The 13607-nt window shown below is 36.6% G+C and overlaps 1 protein-coding gene across 18 annotated transcripts in view; it reads right to left on the reverse strand.

The window, feature by feature from the left end:
• Positions 1–428: 428 nt before the first annotated feature.
• Positions 429–13607, reverse strand: part of GK (glycerol kinase) — a 78681-nt gene continuing 65502 nt past the window's right edge. For 12 of the 18 annotated variants that reach the window (XM_031660448.1, XM_021933063.2, XM_021933059.2 and 9 more), the window contains 8 exons: positions 13142–13220; positions 12225–12321; positions 11645–11729; positions 11000–11120; positions 10747–10890; positions 7879–7959; positions 4189–4275; positions 429–2304 (listed from right to left, as the gene is read on the reverse strand). In XM_031660448.1, the coding sequence (XP_031516308.1) occupies positions 2294–2304; positions 4189–4275; positions 7879–7959; positions 10747–10890; positions 11000–11120; positions 11645–11729; positions 12225–12321; positions 13142–13220 (705 nt within the window). In that variant the 3' untranslated portion in view covers positions 429–2293. Of the gene's footprint in view, positions 2305–4183; positions 4276–7878; positions 7960–10746; positions 10891–10999; positions 11121–11644; positions 11730–12224; positions 12322–13141; positions 13221–13607 lie in introns of those variants that run through there. The other 6 variants (XM_021933060.2, XM_021933055.2, XM_021933061.2 and 3 more) reach the window with 4 other exon arrangements.

A 13607-nucleotide genomic window follows, 5' to 3' on the forward strand; every position in this document is an offset into this window, starting at 1 on the left:
TACCCAAAAGATATCCCAAAGAATTGGGCTTTGGGCATTTCAAAAGAAACATACTAAAAATTCTAAGATATCATTACAGAAGCAGAGATGCATTACTTATTTTACTGATTAGTTGGAGAACAAAGGATTGAGGTGTTGCCTATCAGATTGAGAGAAGAATGGTGGTCAAGGTTAGCCACGCAAGGCCCTATTGATAATGGCTGCTGACCTTACCAACGTATTTTCTGCAAATGCTGAGATGGGACAGTGTAGTCTGTTCTAACAGAATGATTAAGGTGTTCATCATTACAGAAATTACTTCTTCGGCTGTTGGTTAACTCTTCAGAGTGTGCCCTATCAAGTGCTAACAGCCAAGTTTCACATTTCCTGAAACATCTTTCTTAATTTAACTTTCATCTAAGTTCTAGTCTGTAAATGAGAAGTGCAAGTAAGAATGAGGGGTCAATTTATTTTAAGTAAATTTGTCATTAAATATCAATGTGTACAATTTCAAACATTTATAAATCTACAATTTATAGAAAAATTAATGTAATCTTAAAATTATTTGAACAGTGGTTTTCACAATTATTTACAATGAACTCAACCTACTTTTGTAGAAACATTGTTTAAAAGTACCCCTGCCACAAAGTGATCATTTCACAGTACCTCTCTATAATATTTATGTCACTTAAGTGGTGGCTGCATCAATGAAACCTAGCAGATTCAATAATTTAGAAACAGCACAATCAGAACAGTAAATAAAGCTACCATCAATTCCAAACAAAACAGAACCTTTTATAGTAAGATATAAATGTTTTCCCATTCAGCACTAATTGAAAAAAATAATTAGGAGGCAATCTTTTCTTCACTGTTTACTACAAAACTAAGTAATTTTAAGATTTTTTAAAAATTGACATTAAGAAGCTAGATTAGGTAACTTCTTATGTGACATTAAATGTTTTGAGAAATTCTTGGTTTCATTGGAAGGCATTTGTAATGATAAACCTTTTTTCAGTTACAATAAGATACTAAGCAGAGATAATTCCGTCATCCCAGATAGCAATTTCTTATTAACAATTGCTAACATTTGAACTGAAAGAGATTATTGGCTTTATTTCTATATTTTTTTCTACTTAGGTATTTAACTTTTTTTGACATCCTCTTATCCCCTCAATAGGATCCCAAATATGTCTAAAATTAATTCGAAAGAAAAATAACTATTTGAATTATTGCTTGTGTTTGAAAACAGTATTTACTGTAGTATTCCACAGTTTCTTCTTTTTTTAAGCTAAGACAAATAAAAATGTAAGGGATAAGAAATATAGTTGAAGTCACAATAAAGTATATTTTCTTTTATTGACATAAAACATAAATTTTAAATGTTGGCTCTTTAAGAAAAAAATTCTCCTGGTAAATATTATGCATAACCGTTGCCCAAAAATGTATACAGCTGTTTTCTAACATATTTATATACATAGTGGTTCACTTAAGACCAGCCCTGTTAGAACCTTCTGAATTTAATGTGCTCTTAATTTATAAATGGGCTACCCTCAGTGTATAAAATATACAGGCAGGTATGACAAAGTAAAAAATATAAAAAGGAAAGATGGAAGAAAAAAGAAAGTATCCTTCCCTGTAAGATCCAGACAGAAAGTCATCATAACTAGTGGGACAAAGGAAAATATCTGAAGGATTTCAGTTTTGGCAAATACTTTTCAGAAAAATATCTAAGCTGTGAGAACACTAAATGTCTATTTTAATAATTTAGTAGAAGTTTCTATTCAAACATTCAGTGAAGGTGTTGCCGTCTTCTACTATGTAGACAAGAAGACTTTTGGGGTGTCCGTTAAAATCAAAGAGCTGTTCATTTGTAACAGGTTAGTAATAACCTTTTAATCAAGTATATGTCATGCAGAGACTCAAATCCTGGTCCAATAGTGTTTGAATATGTTTGATGGAAGATTCCAATGGTGAGGATCCAAATTCTTCCTACATCTTAGAGGCAATGCAGCAGGATGTTATGGCAATGGAGGGGGTCAGCCCCAAAGGTAGCTGGTCCAACCTTAACTGTGGATGTTAAAAAAAAAAAAAAAAAAAAAAAAAAAAAAAAAAAACCACCAAATATTTCTATAGCATTCTTTTTGCTGCATTTTCTTTATTTTAAGCCACAGGTCTACTCGGAGGGTCATGCAGCAAGTGGCTTATAAATAAAATCAAAGTCTATGAATAGTGTCATCGCATTAAGAGACAGAATTGCTGGGTTCTTTCATTATGTAAAAAGCTCACATCTTGGGACTCCATGAGTTGGTAAGTTTTATGGAATACCTGAAATGGGGAACAAAAACCACATATGTCAATAATACATGCATACAATGCAGGAGTTAAAGCAATGAAGACGATTCAATCATTTATTAAACTAGAAAGTCCATATGATTTCTAAATCATGCCTCACAATTAAAATGCGACAAACAGGGCTAATTCCAAAATTAGCAAATATTGCCACTGTTGCTAATTGTTTACCAAGGCAAACAATTTCCAGCCCTCTCAAATTGCAGGGTATGTCATCAAAGAGAGAACCTAAATATAGTGACCACGTGCATTTTAGAAGCCTAAGAATCTAGACACGTAGCACATCTCTTAGCTTAGAGAGATGCCACATGTCTCAATTTTCATAGAGACAAGGCCTTTTCATGCTGTCATGATACCAAGGGGGAAACAAACAAACAAACAAATCAAAACTTTCAGCTGCAATGTTTCTTTTCTTTACTTTTCCAGACCATTGTTATGCAGCCCAAAATACTCAGGATAATGAAAAGTAACAGAACTTTTTCTAAAACAATGTGTACATTTCTTTATAGATTTAAATTACAGTTCTCATGGGAATGTTCCACCAAACATTCCTGAGAAGCAGAAAGAACAGATTCCATATAGATTTATGTATACAGAGGCCTTTTGTAAGGTAATTCAAAGAAAAACTAACTATTTGGACTAGTGGTTGTGTTTTTGGAAACGCAGTATTTACTGTAGCATTCCATAGTTTTTTCTTCTGTTACTGATACCAAATTAAGGTATTGTTAGTACAGAAGCAGACAATTTGAACAAATTTATTCTGAATATGCATGAATATTCAGAATATGGAAAAAGTAATATAATCTAGTTTTAAATTCTCATGCAAGTAACCCAAATTTTCTCATTAAAAGATAACCTAATGTTCTGCAAATAATTTTCTGTAAATAATTTTCGTTCTACATTTATGTATAGCACTAAAATGATAATGACAAGCTAAATAAATGTTTGTCAGATCTCGACAAACAGATGTTCCCTCTCATATCACTAAAGTTTAAATTTTACATCTTAAGCTCAGGCCATTATCTTATTAATTGAGAGAGAATTTAACTCTCCCTAACCATGAAGATTTTTTTTTTAAGTTTCACTTTCATGGGAACATACAGAATAAGAAGCATCATTTCCATTTAAGCCAGTAATTTTAAGAAAAATTGAGCTATCATCAAGAGCAGCTTCCAAAAATGGCTATTATAAATTAATAAGATTATGCAATATATTTCATAACATGCTGAGCCATTTTACTTTTATTTTAAAAAGATTATTCAGTAGAAATTAATGTGGAAAAATAATTCTATTTTCATTTCAACCCCTTTATTTAAGCAATCATTTTTAAAACTTCAGTTCACAAAATACATTCTTTTAACTAAAACAAAAGTGACTATAAATCTTCCCTGGTTTTAGGGTTTTACAGGAACTCTGCTGACATGCTCTGGCTGAAACTCTTGCCAGAATTGAAAAGTTAAGACTTGCTTAGCAAATTTTCAGGAGTATGAAAAATAATTTGTATACATTTGAAAGACAATTTAATTAATGTCAAAACTATACTTTAACTTTCAGCAGTCTGAAAGTCCTTTTATTTAAATATTAGTATTTTCACTTTTGCTTATTGCTGCAGCTCACAGCAGAATGTAGTCCCTCTTAAATAAATCATCACATTAAAAATGTAAATAGGTTAAGCAGAGTCACAGTTCTTACTTCTAACTGCCCCCAAAGATTAATTGGTCTAACTAATTAGACCTTTAATTGAGTTTCCAGCTTCCTAGACACAGAAAGAATGAAAAACACTGAAAAATTTCTGTTAAGTTATACACGAAAACATTAAAGCTAACTAAATAGAGTTGTCTAATTTAAAGAGTAACTAACCTGAGATGTACCTTGCTCCGATTAACATTACCATGCTACTCACTATAAAAAAGCCCAAGGGCAGACTACAGAAGATACTAGGGTCACCTGTGGTCATCCAAGCAGAAGAGAATTCCAGTCAAGCAAACCAAAAGAGAGACACATAATTACAATATTTGTGTTAAGAATCACAAGATAGCAAAACAAAATAAGCTATAAAAATAGTATATTCATAAAAGCTAGCAAAGAGTTATTACTTCAAATCAAAAATATAATCAATATTGAAGGCTTATGACAGTTAACAAACAATACAGATAGCATGCCACACAGCCAAGAACATAATACATATAGACCAACATTAGCCTTCCGCTGGCAAAGCCAGAGAGAGCCTATGGATAACTTTTTGGGAGGCTGTTAATTTTAGCTTTCTTGATTCTTCCCCCAAATATACTAAATGATCTATTTAATTCCACCCAAGTTCAAATTATAGGTCTTTTGGCTATGAGAGAAGAGTTATATTAGTGTTCTAAGATGAACTTAAAACCCTATTTTTCGCTAAAATATTAGTTCAATTTTAATTTTTATTTATTTATTTTTTTTTTGAGACGGAGTCTCGCTCTGTCATCCAGACTGGAGTGCAGTGGCGGGATCTCGGCTCATTGCAAGCTCCGCCTCCCGGGTTCACGCCATTCTCCTGCTTCAGCCTCCGGAATAGCTGGGACTACAGGCATCCGCCACCACGCCCGGCTAATTTATTTTTGTATTTTTAGTAGAGAAGGAGTTTCGCCGTGTTAGCCAGGATGGTCTCAATCTCCTGACCTCGTGATCCACCCGCCTCAGTCTCCCAAAGTGCTGGGATTACAGGCGTGAGCCACCACGCCCGGCCAGTGTTATTTTTTTAATAGAATTTGGTATGTAACAAAATGCACCTGACAATACATTTTAAACACATATTAAAAGTATGTTAAAAAGTGTTTACAAAGCATTCAAATGTAGTCACAAACAAGAAAATAAATATGATTGCTTCAAAATTGGCAAACTGCTTTGAAACTTAAGCAAGCCTCATATTCTTCCCATAGGTAAAGATACAGGTAGCAGTTCTAATATCCTTTCAAGTTTATTAAAATAGGATTCTATCTGCATTGCTGTTATCATATAAATTATATAGTTATATAGCTTAGATTGCTTAAAGGAATACAACTAGCATTTTATTAACTGATGATTACTATTCCAAGTTTATTACACAGCTTAGAGACCCCCAAAATATTACATATTAGAGTGTTTTTCATAAATCTATTCAAAAAACATTTTCAGGCCGGGTGCGGTGGCTCATGCCTGTAATCCTAGCACTTTGGGAGGCCGAGGTGGGTGGACCACCTGAGAGGTTGGGAGTCGAGACTAGGCTGACCAACATGGAGAAATCTAGTGTCTACTAAAAATACAAAATTAGCTGGGCATGGTGGCACATGCCTGTAATCCCAGCTACTCAGGAGGCTGAGGCAGAATTGCTTGAACCCGGGAGGCAGAGGCTGCGGTGAGCGGAGATCGCGCCATTGCACCACTCCAGCCTGGGCAACAAGTGTGAAACTCCATCTCCAACAAACAAACAAACAAAAAAATTTCAAACTGGCTTAAATCCACTGCAGCCTAACTGAAACAAAAACAAAGTTCTTTAAAATATAAAACTCTCACAAACCAAACTACTTTTATCATTAATGCTGATAGCAGAAATTGGAGCAATCATATCTTTTTTTGTTTTATCAACTTTTTTTTAGGATTTTAAATTCATTGATAGTCAAGTACACAAACAAGGGAAAAATGATCAGTTGATTTTGTGGGAATTTTGCAGTTAAAATTACATCCTGAACTGCTAGTGAGGAGAACTGTATATCTGTGTGTAAGACATGGGGTTGAAGGGAGGGAGACAGGAGGATTAAAATGCTATTTTAAGGCCGGGCGCGGTGGCTCACGCCTGTAATCCCAGCACTTTGGAAGGCCAAGGCTGGTGGATCACGAGGTCAGGAGTTCAAGACCTGCCTGGTCAAGATAGTGAAACCCCATCTCTACTAAAAATACAAAAAAATTGCCGGGCGTGGTGGCAGGCACCTGTAATCCCAGCTATTCGGGAGCCTGAGGCAGGAGAATGGCTTGAACTTGGAGGGCAGAGGTTGCAGTGAGCTAAGATCGCAACACTGCACTCCAGCCTGGGCGACAGAGTGAGACTCCATCTCAAAACACAAAAAACAAAACAAAATGCCATTTTAAACATGCCATTTAAAGTGCCATTTTAAAACGTCCAGCTAGTTAAAGAAATCATGTAACTCCACTTCTTACAAGCAATAATTAAGGGCAACTAGAAAAGAAGTCAGGGCTTACGTCTATCTCACACAGCAACTAGCACTGTGCTAGAAAAATACTTATGATTGAGAAGTTTAATTGTAAAGGGTCTCTCAAAATTACAGTCTTAGCAAGAAAAACTTTGCCACCATCTTGGAAAAGGAAGCTGAGTCTCACAACAAAAGATATTAAGCTTATTTAGGAGAAAAACAAAAGCTTCAAATAGGAACATCCGGGACTGAAAATACAGACCACAGTTATCTGTGGCAGTAGATAGTTCTGGAAGCTTTCCTAAAAAACAGATACATTAACTTTGGGGTTGGAAGGAAGGCAGGTATTATTTCATTTGTCAACTCTTCCCCATTAAAGTATATGCTCAAGTCAGGTGCGGTGGCTCACGCCTGTAATCCCAGAACTTTGGGAAGCCAAGGCAGGTGGATCACTTGAGGTCAGGAGTTCCAGACCAGCCTGGCCAACATGGTGAAACCCCGTCTCTACTAAAAATACAAAAAAATTAGCTGGGCGTGGTGGTGGGCGCCTATAACCCCAGCTACTTGGGAGGCTGAGGCAAGAAAATCATTTAAACCCACGAGGCAGAGGTTGCAGTGGGCCAAGATCGTGCCACTGTACTCTAGCCTGGGTGACAGAGCAAGACTCTGTCTCAAAAAAAAAAAAAAAAAGTATATTTTTCAATAAATTATTTGCCATTGTTCCATTCATTATGCTCCACATCTTGTATTTAGCAAAAAATAATACTATGCATCTTAAGGCTGTTTAAATGGTTTACTTAAGCTCTTGACCTTCCTAAGTGATCGTAAGGTAGAATAGTCCACTATTTTTTCTGCTAAGAGCATTTCCCAATCTATTTATAAGAGTTCGAATTTACTATGTTTGGTATATTTCTTCCTCTCTGATTCCAAAGGAATTCCTATTATGTACTTGGAATCAGCCTAGGAAGTAGCAGAATATATTCTGAAATTAATACAGTTTTCAGTTGGTTCAAGTCATAAAGACAGCCCCCCAAAAAGGTAAAGTAAGAGGAGAGGGGGAAAAAAATGAAGACTCTAGTTGATTTTTTTTTCATTAAGAAGAAACTAGAAATAATTTTACTCTTGGAAGACTAAGTTGTCAATTGAAGTACCAAGAATAAACTAATAAGGAAAGATATGGCAGGATAGAGTTAAGTATGTATATCAACCTGATAATTTACATTTTGTGTTTAGAACTTTAAAGTGTTTTCAAAATGTTAGAATCTCTGGACATACGATAACGCTTTGCTTCAGAGCAGCCTGGCTAAGTGTAAATGGCTAGATACTTAAATAACTATTTAACATACTAAGAAAATGTGACAGTAATAAACAAAAACATTTTTACCACTTTCTGGAGATTGAGTTGTAACCCAACCCATTGACTTCATCACAGCTTTCTTCCATGTAGAATAACGAATTTCACTTTCTAGAATTAGAAGGTAGAAAAAACACATATGAAAGGTAGTTTGCTGAGATGTTCTACGTACCATACTTATGATCACTCAACATTCTTCACAAATTATTGCACACATTAAACTGCAGTGGGGCTTTAGCAGTACTCAGATTTGAAAGCACATGGTTGCTGATGACTGCCAGTGACTGGAAGAGATGCTTGCTTGGAAGTTGGAGTGAAACAGGACACAGGGAGGCTGGGTGTGATGGCTCATGCCTGTAATCCCAGCATTTTGGGAGGGTGAAGAGGGAGGATCGCTTGAGCTCAGGAGTTTGAGACCAGCCTGAGCACCATGGTAAAACCCTGCCTGTAGTACCAGCTACCCGGGAGGCTAAAGTAGGAGAATCATTTGAGCCTGGGAGGCGGAGGTTGCAGTGAGCCAAGATCATACCACTGCACTCTAGCCTGGGTGACAGAGCAAGACTCGGTCTCAAAAACAAGCAAGCAAACAAACAAACAAACAAAAACAGGATAGGGGAAATTCAGCAGGGTAAAGGAAGACTGGTAGACAGACTGCCTGCTATGCAGACTGGGCCACTCACAAACAAGTGGTAATGAATTAGAAAGGGGAATCCCATTTGATCTGCTTTCTCTTCTTTTTGGGGGAAAGAGTATGAGGAAAAGGGTATGCTGTAATGTGGGAAGACTAGAAGGAGGCGTTTTTATTTCAGTCAGAGGATTTAACAAATACTGGTTTCTCATAAGATTTGAATTGCATTCCTCTGAGTCAGCCCCATGCCCCCTAATCCCAGCATCTTAAAGCAAGATTTTTTAAAGGTGGAAATCCACAACAGAAAGTCTAAACAAAAATGAGCTTGATGCTGTACTTCTAAGGGTGGTGAACCCCATGTGGGGCTACCTTTCTCTCAAGCCTCCCAGACTTTCCATAGCACCTGAGGCCTGCAACACCCAGGAGACAAGGCTCAAGAATCACTCACTTCAGAAAGCCTTCTGGTGCCCCATTTCTATCCCCGCCCCCTCTTCACACATACCCCAGGATGTCAGCTACCACAGTGAATTTTTATGGTTTTGTCTACTGCTCCCAATATACTTTAATCTTCTGAAGGGCAAAAGAAGGTAAGAAGATAAGGCTTTATTCATCTCTATATCCCCACATCAGTACAGTCTCTGGCCTGTGGTTGGCTATAAACAACTGTTTGCTGGCAAAATGTACTATTTATATCTAGGCGCCCATTCATTTATGGGGAGGAGTGAGGGCTGGTGAGAGGGAGGACAATAGGGCATGACTGATCAACCCCAGGCTAAGGCCTTCAACACCAGCAAAGATGGCTCTCCTACGAATGGAGATGGCTGTCTTGACATAGAGCTTCCTTGCTTTAAGAGTAAGATTGGCATTTAGAGGCCATATACCTGCTCTGGACATTATTTGCTTATTATAAAGTTGATTTTTTTTTGAAAAGTAGAAACATTTTTTGAACTTCATATTTCATCCAGTATTGCAAAAGTTAAAAATGACAGAATATCAGATGTTGAAATACATTTCTAAATCAAGGTACATGGTATACTCTGACTATAAAATTACTAGTATTATAATTCATTTTCTTATATGTTGAATGAATAAAATTGAGAAACACTGGCATAGTCTCCCAGAAAACCAAAGAAAAATGCATTTGAAAGCTTATTCCCAATATCTTAAAATCCACTTCGATGCTTTCTTTTTTTTAAGAGACAGGGGTCTCATTATGTTACCTAAGCTGGACTCGAACTCTTGGGCCCAAGAGATCCTCCTGGGTAGCTGGGACTATAGGCACATATCACCATTCCCAGCTGATGCTATTTTATGCATAGGTTTTTAAAAAGTTATAAAACCAATTCTAATATATAAAACCTTATTTTTTCTACATTTATTTAAATTTAAGAACGGCATCACTATATTTTAGTGAAAGTGCGGATCACAGCTTGTGGCTTAGCTTAGTTAGCACAGTGAATCAGATATCTAATGTTCACTTACTTAAATTGTTGCTGCCTTCATCAGGTTAGTCCTGCTGTGCTTAAAAGTTAACAGAGTGTCTCTTAACCCAGCTAATTATGTCCCAAAGCTGGACCACTGGCACCAAAGATGATCTGGTATAGACATTAGAGATGAGTGGCTGATATATCTTCCTTCTCACTTTAAAAAAGGCTGTTCTAACTAGCTATACCCGACAGTGTGTCAGTATTATTATCCTACACTAAAGGACCATAAACATTAAAAGCAAATGGTTTTTAAAAAGTGATTTTAGAAGTTCTTTTGATAAACAACGATTTCTGTCATTCACATTTATTCAGTAAAGCCCAATATGCTTAGTACCCGAATCTGCAATGATAACATTTACTATTTTACTTGGTTCCTTAACTTTTTTTTTTTTTTTTTGAGACGGAGTCTCGCTCTGTCGCCCAGGCTGGAGTGCAGTGGCGCGATCTCAGCTCACTGCAAGCTCTGCCTCCCGGGTTCATGCCATTCTCCTGCCTCAGCCTCCCGAGTAGCTGGGACTACAGGCGCCCGCCACCACGCCCCGCTAATTTTTTTTTTTAACGTATTTTTAGTAGAGACGGGGTTTCACCATGTTAGCCAGGATGGTCTGGATCTCCTGACCTCGTGATCCACCCACCTTGGCCTCCCAAAGTGCTGGGATTACAGGCGTGAGCCACCGCGCCCGGCCGGTTCCTTAACTTTTAACTAAACAGAAAAACAAAACTCCCATGCACTAAGGTCGTTTTCACAGTATTATCACTAAACATTTCATTATTTAAATGTACCCTCAGCATTAATCTGAGGTTCAAACCGCTCCATTGTGACGGCAGACAAATCCTCGGGTTCGAGACTCCATACGCCGACTCCTTCTGCAGCCCCTGCCGCCATAGCAGCACCTAGTGCAGTGGTTTCAGGCATCGAGGGCTTCACTGAGGGGAGAGAGTTCCATCAACATCTTTGTGGTTACATATGCCCAAAGAACTAGTTTTTCCCAAGAAACATTACTCCAGGAGTTTAAAGGAATGAAGACTTACTAACCTACTGGAATATACAGAATGTCTGCTTGTAGCTGCATAAGAATTTTGTTGCTGGTCATTCCTCCATCTACCTGCAAATGACTGAGTGGAATTCCACAGTCTCGATTCATGGCATCCAAAATCTTAAATAAACCAGTGCAATTAATGTTATAAATCTATTTCATAGTAACATCTCTGAAAATGGCAATCCTCCACTCAACTCTCAAGGCTTCCAAGAGCCTATGGAATAAATTGAGACTTCTTATTCTAGTCTTCTAAGCCCTCTTTGATCTGCTCACAGCCAACCTTTTCTCTCACTACACCTCTGCATTCACCTTGATATTCAGCTAAGCTATACAACTCTGTTTGGTACCCTGTTTTTCTGCCTTGATGCCTATGTTTGTGCTATTTCCTTTGCCTAATGTGTGCCACTCAGCCTCCCCACAACCATAAAATTCTCAGTGCCTGACAGGGAACAGGAACTTAGAAGGTAATGACAGCTGGAAAAAGGGAAAAAAAAACCCTGCTTATATTTAGATTAGTATTTAGGTAGCCGTAATATTTGATTAACTACATTTTCAGTACTGAATAAAGCTCAGGTGTTACCATATAACTTAAGAGTGATAAAAGTGAACTAAGTACAAGAAAACAGACCCGTATTTGTTACCTCTCGAGTTTGGAAACAAACAGCTTCTAATGCAGCAAAAGCAATATGGCATTTATTGGTGAACTGAGTGAGTCCACAGATTATCCTAAAAATACGCACAAAGATTTTCAGATTAGAATGGTATAAAGCAATCAATTTGAAATATCTCAAATATGAAAAGGTCAAATTTGATAGATAGAAGTGTCCAGGAAGAGAAAACTGGATATAATCATTAGGTAACTCAGAAAGTCCTTATATTTCACAATTCTGCATTCACACATGAAAAAGTTTATGATGCATTTGAAGAGATGATGGCATCGTAAAACTGAACCAATATTCATTATGATGATGTCCCTTCACTATACAACTTGCAGACATCTTGAAGATAAAAGATAACATGAATATGGATATGGCAGGGGTTATTGTCAGCTGATTCATAACTTCTTGGAGCTTAAAGTTTCTGAAATTATATTCTCCAAAAATAAAAGGTTTTCTCAACACATTATAATTATTTGAAAATAGATAAGAAACTAATTAGTTATTAATGACTGTAGTAAATAAATAAAGATCCCCAAAAGCACACCACATTTTCAATACTTACCCTCTTGCGCTGGGCTCCCAATAAGGTGCATATAACCCCGAAAATGCTGGGACAAAGTAGCAGCCATAAGAAGTACCTACTTCTTTAGCAAGCTTTTCTATCATTAAAAACAAAGCAAAACAAACAAAAAAAAAAAACAAAAATCATACAAATATTGTGTATTATTAAATAAGCACACCTATTTTAAAAATTAGAAAAATTAGGACAGGGGTTTTGGTTTCCAATTCATTGGTAGAGCAAAATGTTGCTAACTATAGTAGTATGCTAGGATCAACAAAACGAGTTTCTCCCACATTAAATACCCCCCACTAAAATGTAGCTTAGCTCAAGAAATCAAGGAACCAGATGCGTTTCTTTAAGGTATTTTAGCTCATTTCCACTATTTTTAAGGTTGCTGACTAGGAGATGAAAAAGTGGCCTCTAGTGTGTCCCTAATCAGAAATGTATTTCTGATTGTCTCACCTTCAGGCAAAGTTAAACAAGCGGATGAAAGAGTGACTAGGGAAGCTCAAACTAATTATCTATAGACTGAAAACAGCCGTATTAATACTTAAATTATAGGTACCAGAGTTTTAATGCTCACTCTAATCTAAGAGTTAAAGCTCTTTCTCATCAGATAAATTTAACTCAACTTCTCTATCTGCAGCTTCTGGCAATCTCCAGTGTTCAATTTTACACTTGGATAATTTTTATGCCCTACATTGCCAGTTTATTAATAACCACCACTAATTATGACAATTCCTTGTTTTATAAGTCTTCACAAAATAGTCTTTTGTATAAGTCAAACTCATACTAGGGATCTATATAATTTATGGATCACATTTGGGGCAAAGCATAAGTATTCACAGATTGCAGAGATAAAATACTGAAATGTGTCATTTTTCAGATTTTCTGACCTTTTGTTAGAACACACTCACCAATTTCTTCTGAGGTCTTTATAATTCCAAGATTGTCTCTTAGCCAGCGAATAACAGCACCAGCTATAGCTACAGAACCCTAAAGAAAAAAAGGAATCCAAGACAGAACATATTTTATCACGATCAAAGGTTTTTATTGAGCATATTCTGTGTATGACACAACCAGATGGACAGAATTCAGTTTCCATTTTGGGACTCTGACAAATACGATAAACTAGGTCTTCTAATACAAACATAGTTTTGTCTAAGTCACTAATAAAAGTTTTTCATGGGATGGGGAAAAGAAGTGAGCCTTCCAGCACACCCTTGGATTTGTCCCTATAGGTGGACATCGATCTGTTGGTCAGTTTGCTTCTTGAACAACTTTCTGTCTGTTGCTAAGCTACTGAGGTATGTTATCACTTAGAAATATATTGCCATATTATTCATAAAATTACTGGGAGAGGCCACATTAAAAGTTTTTTCA

Source organism: Papio anubis, chromosome X (genome assembly GCF_008728515.1).
Source record: "Papio anubis isolate 15944 chromosome X, Panubis1.0, whole genome shotgun sequence".
NCBI lineage: Eukaryota > Metazoa > Chordata > Mammalia > Primates > Cercopithecidae > Papio > Papio anubis.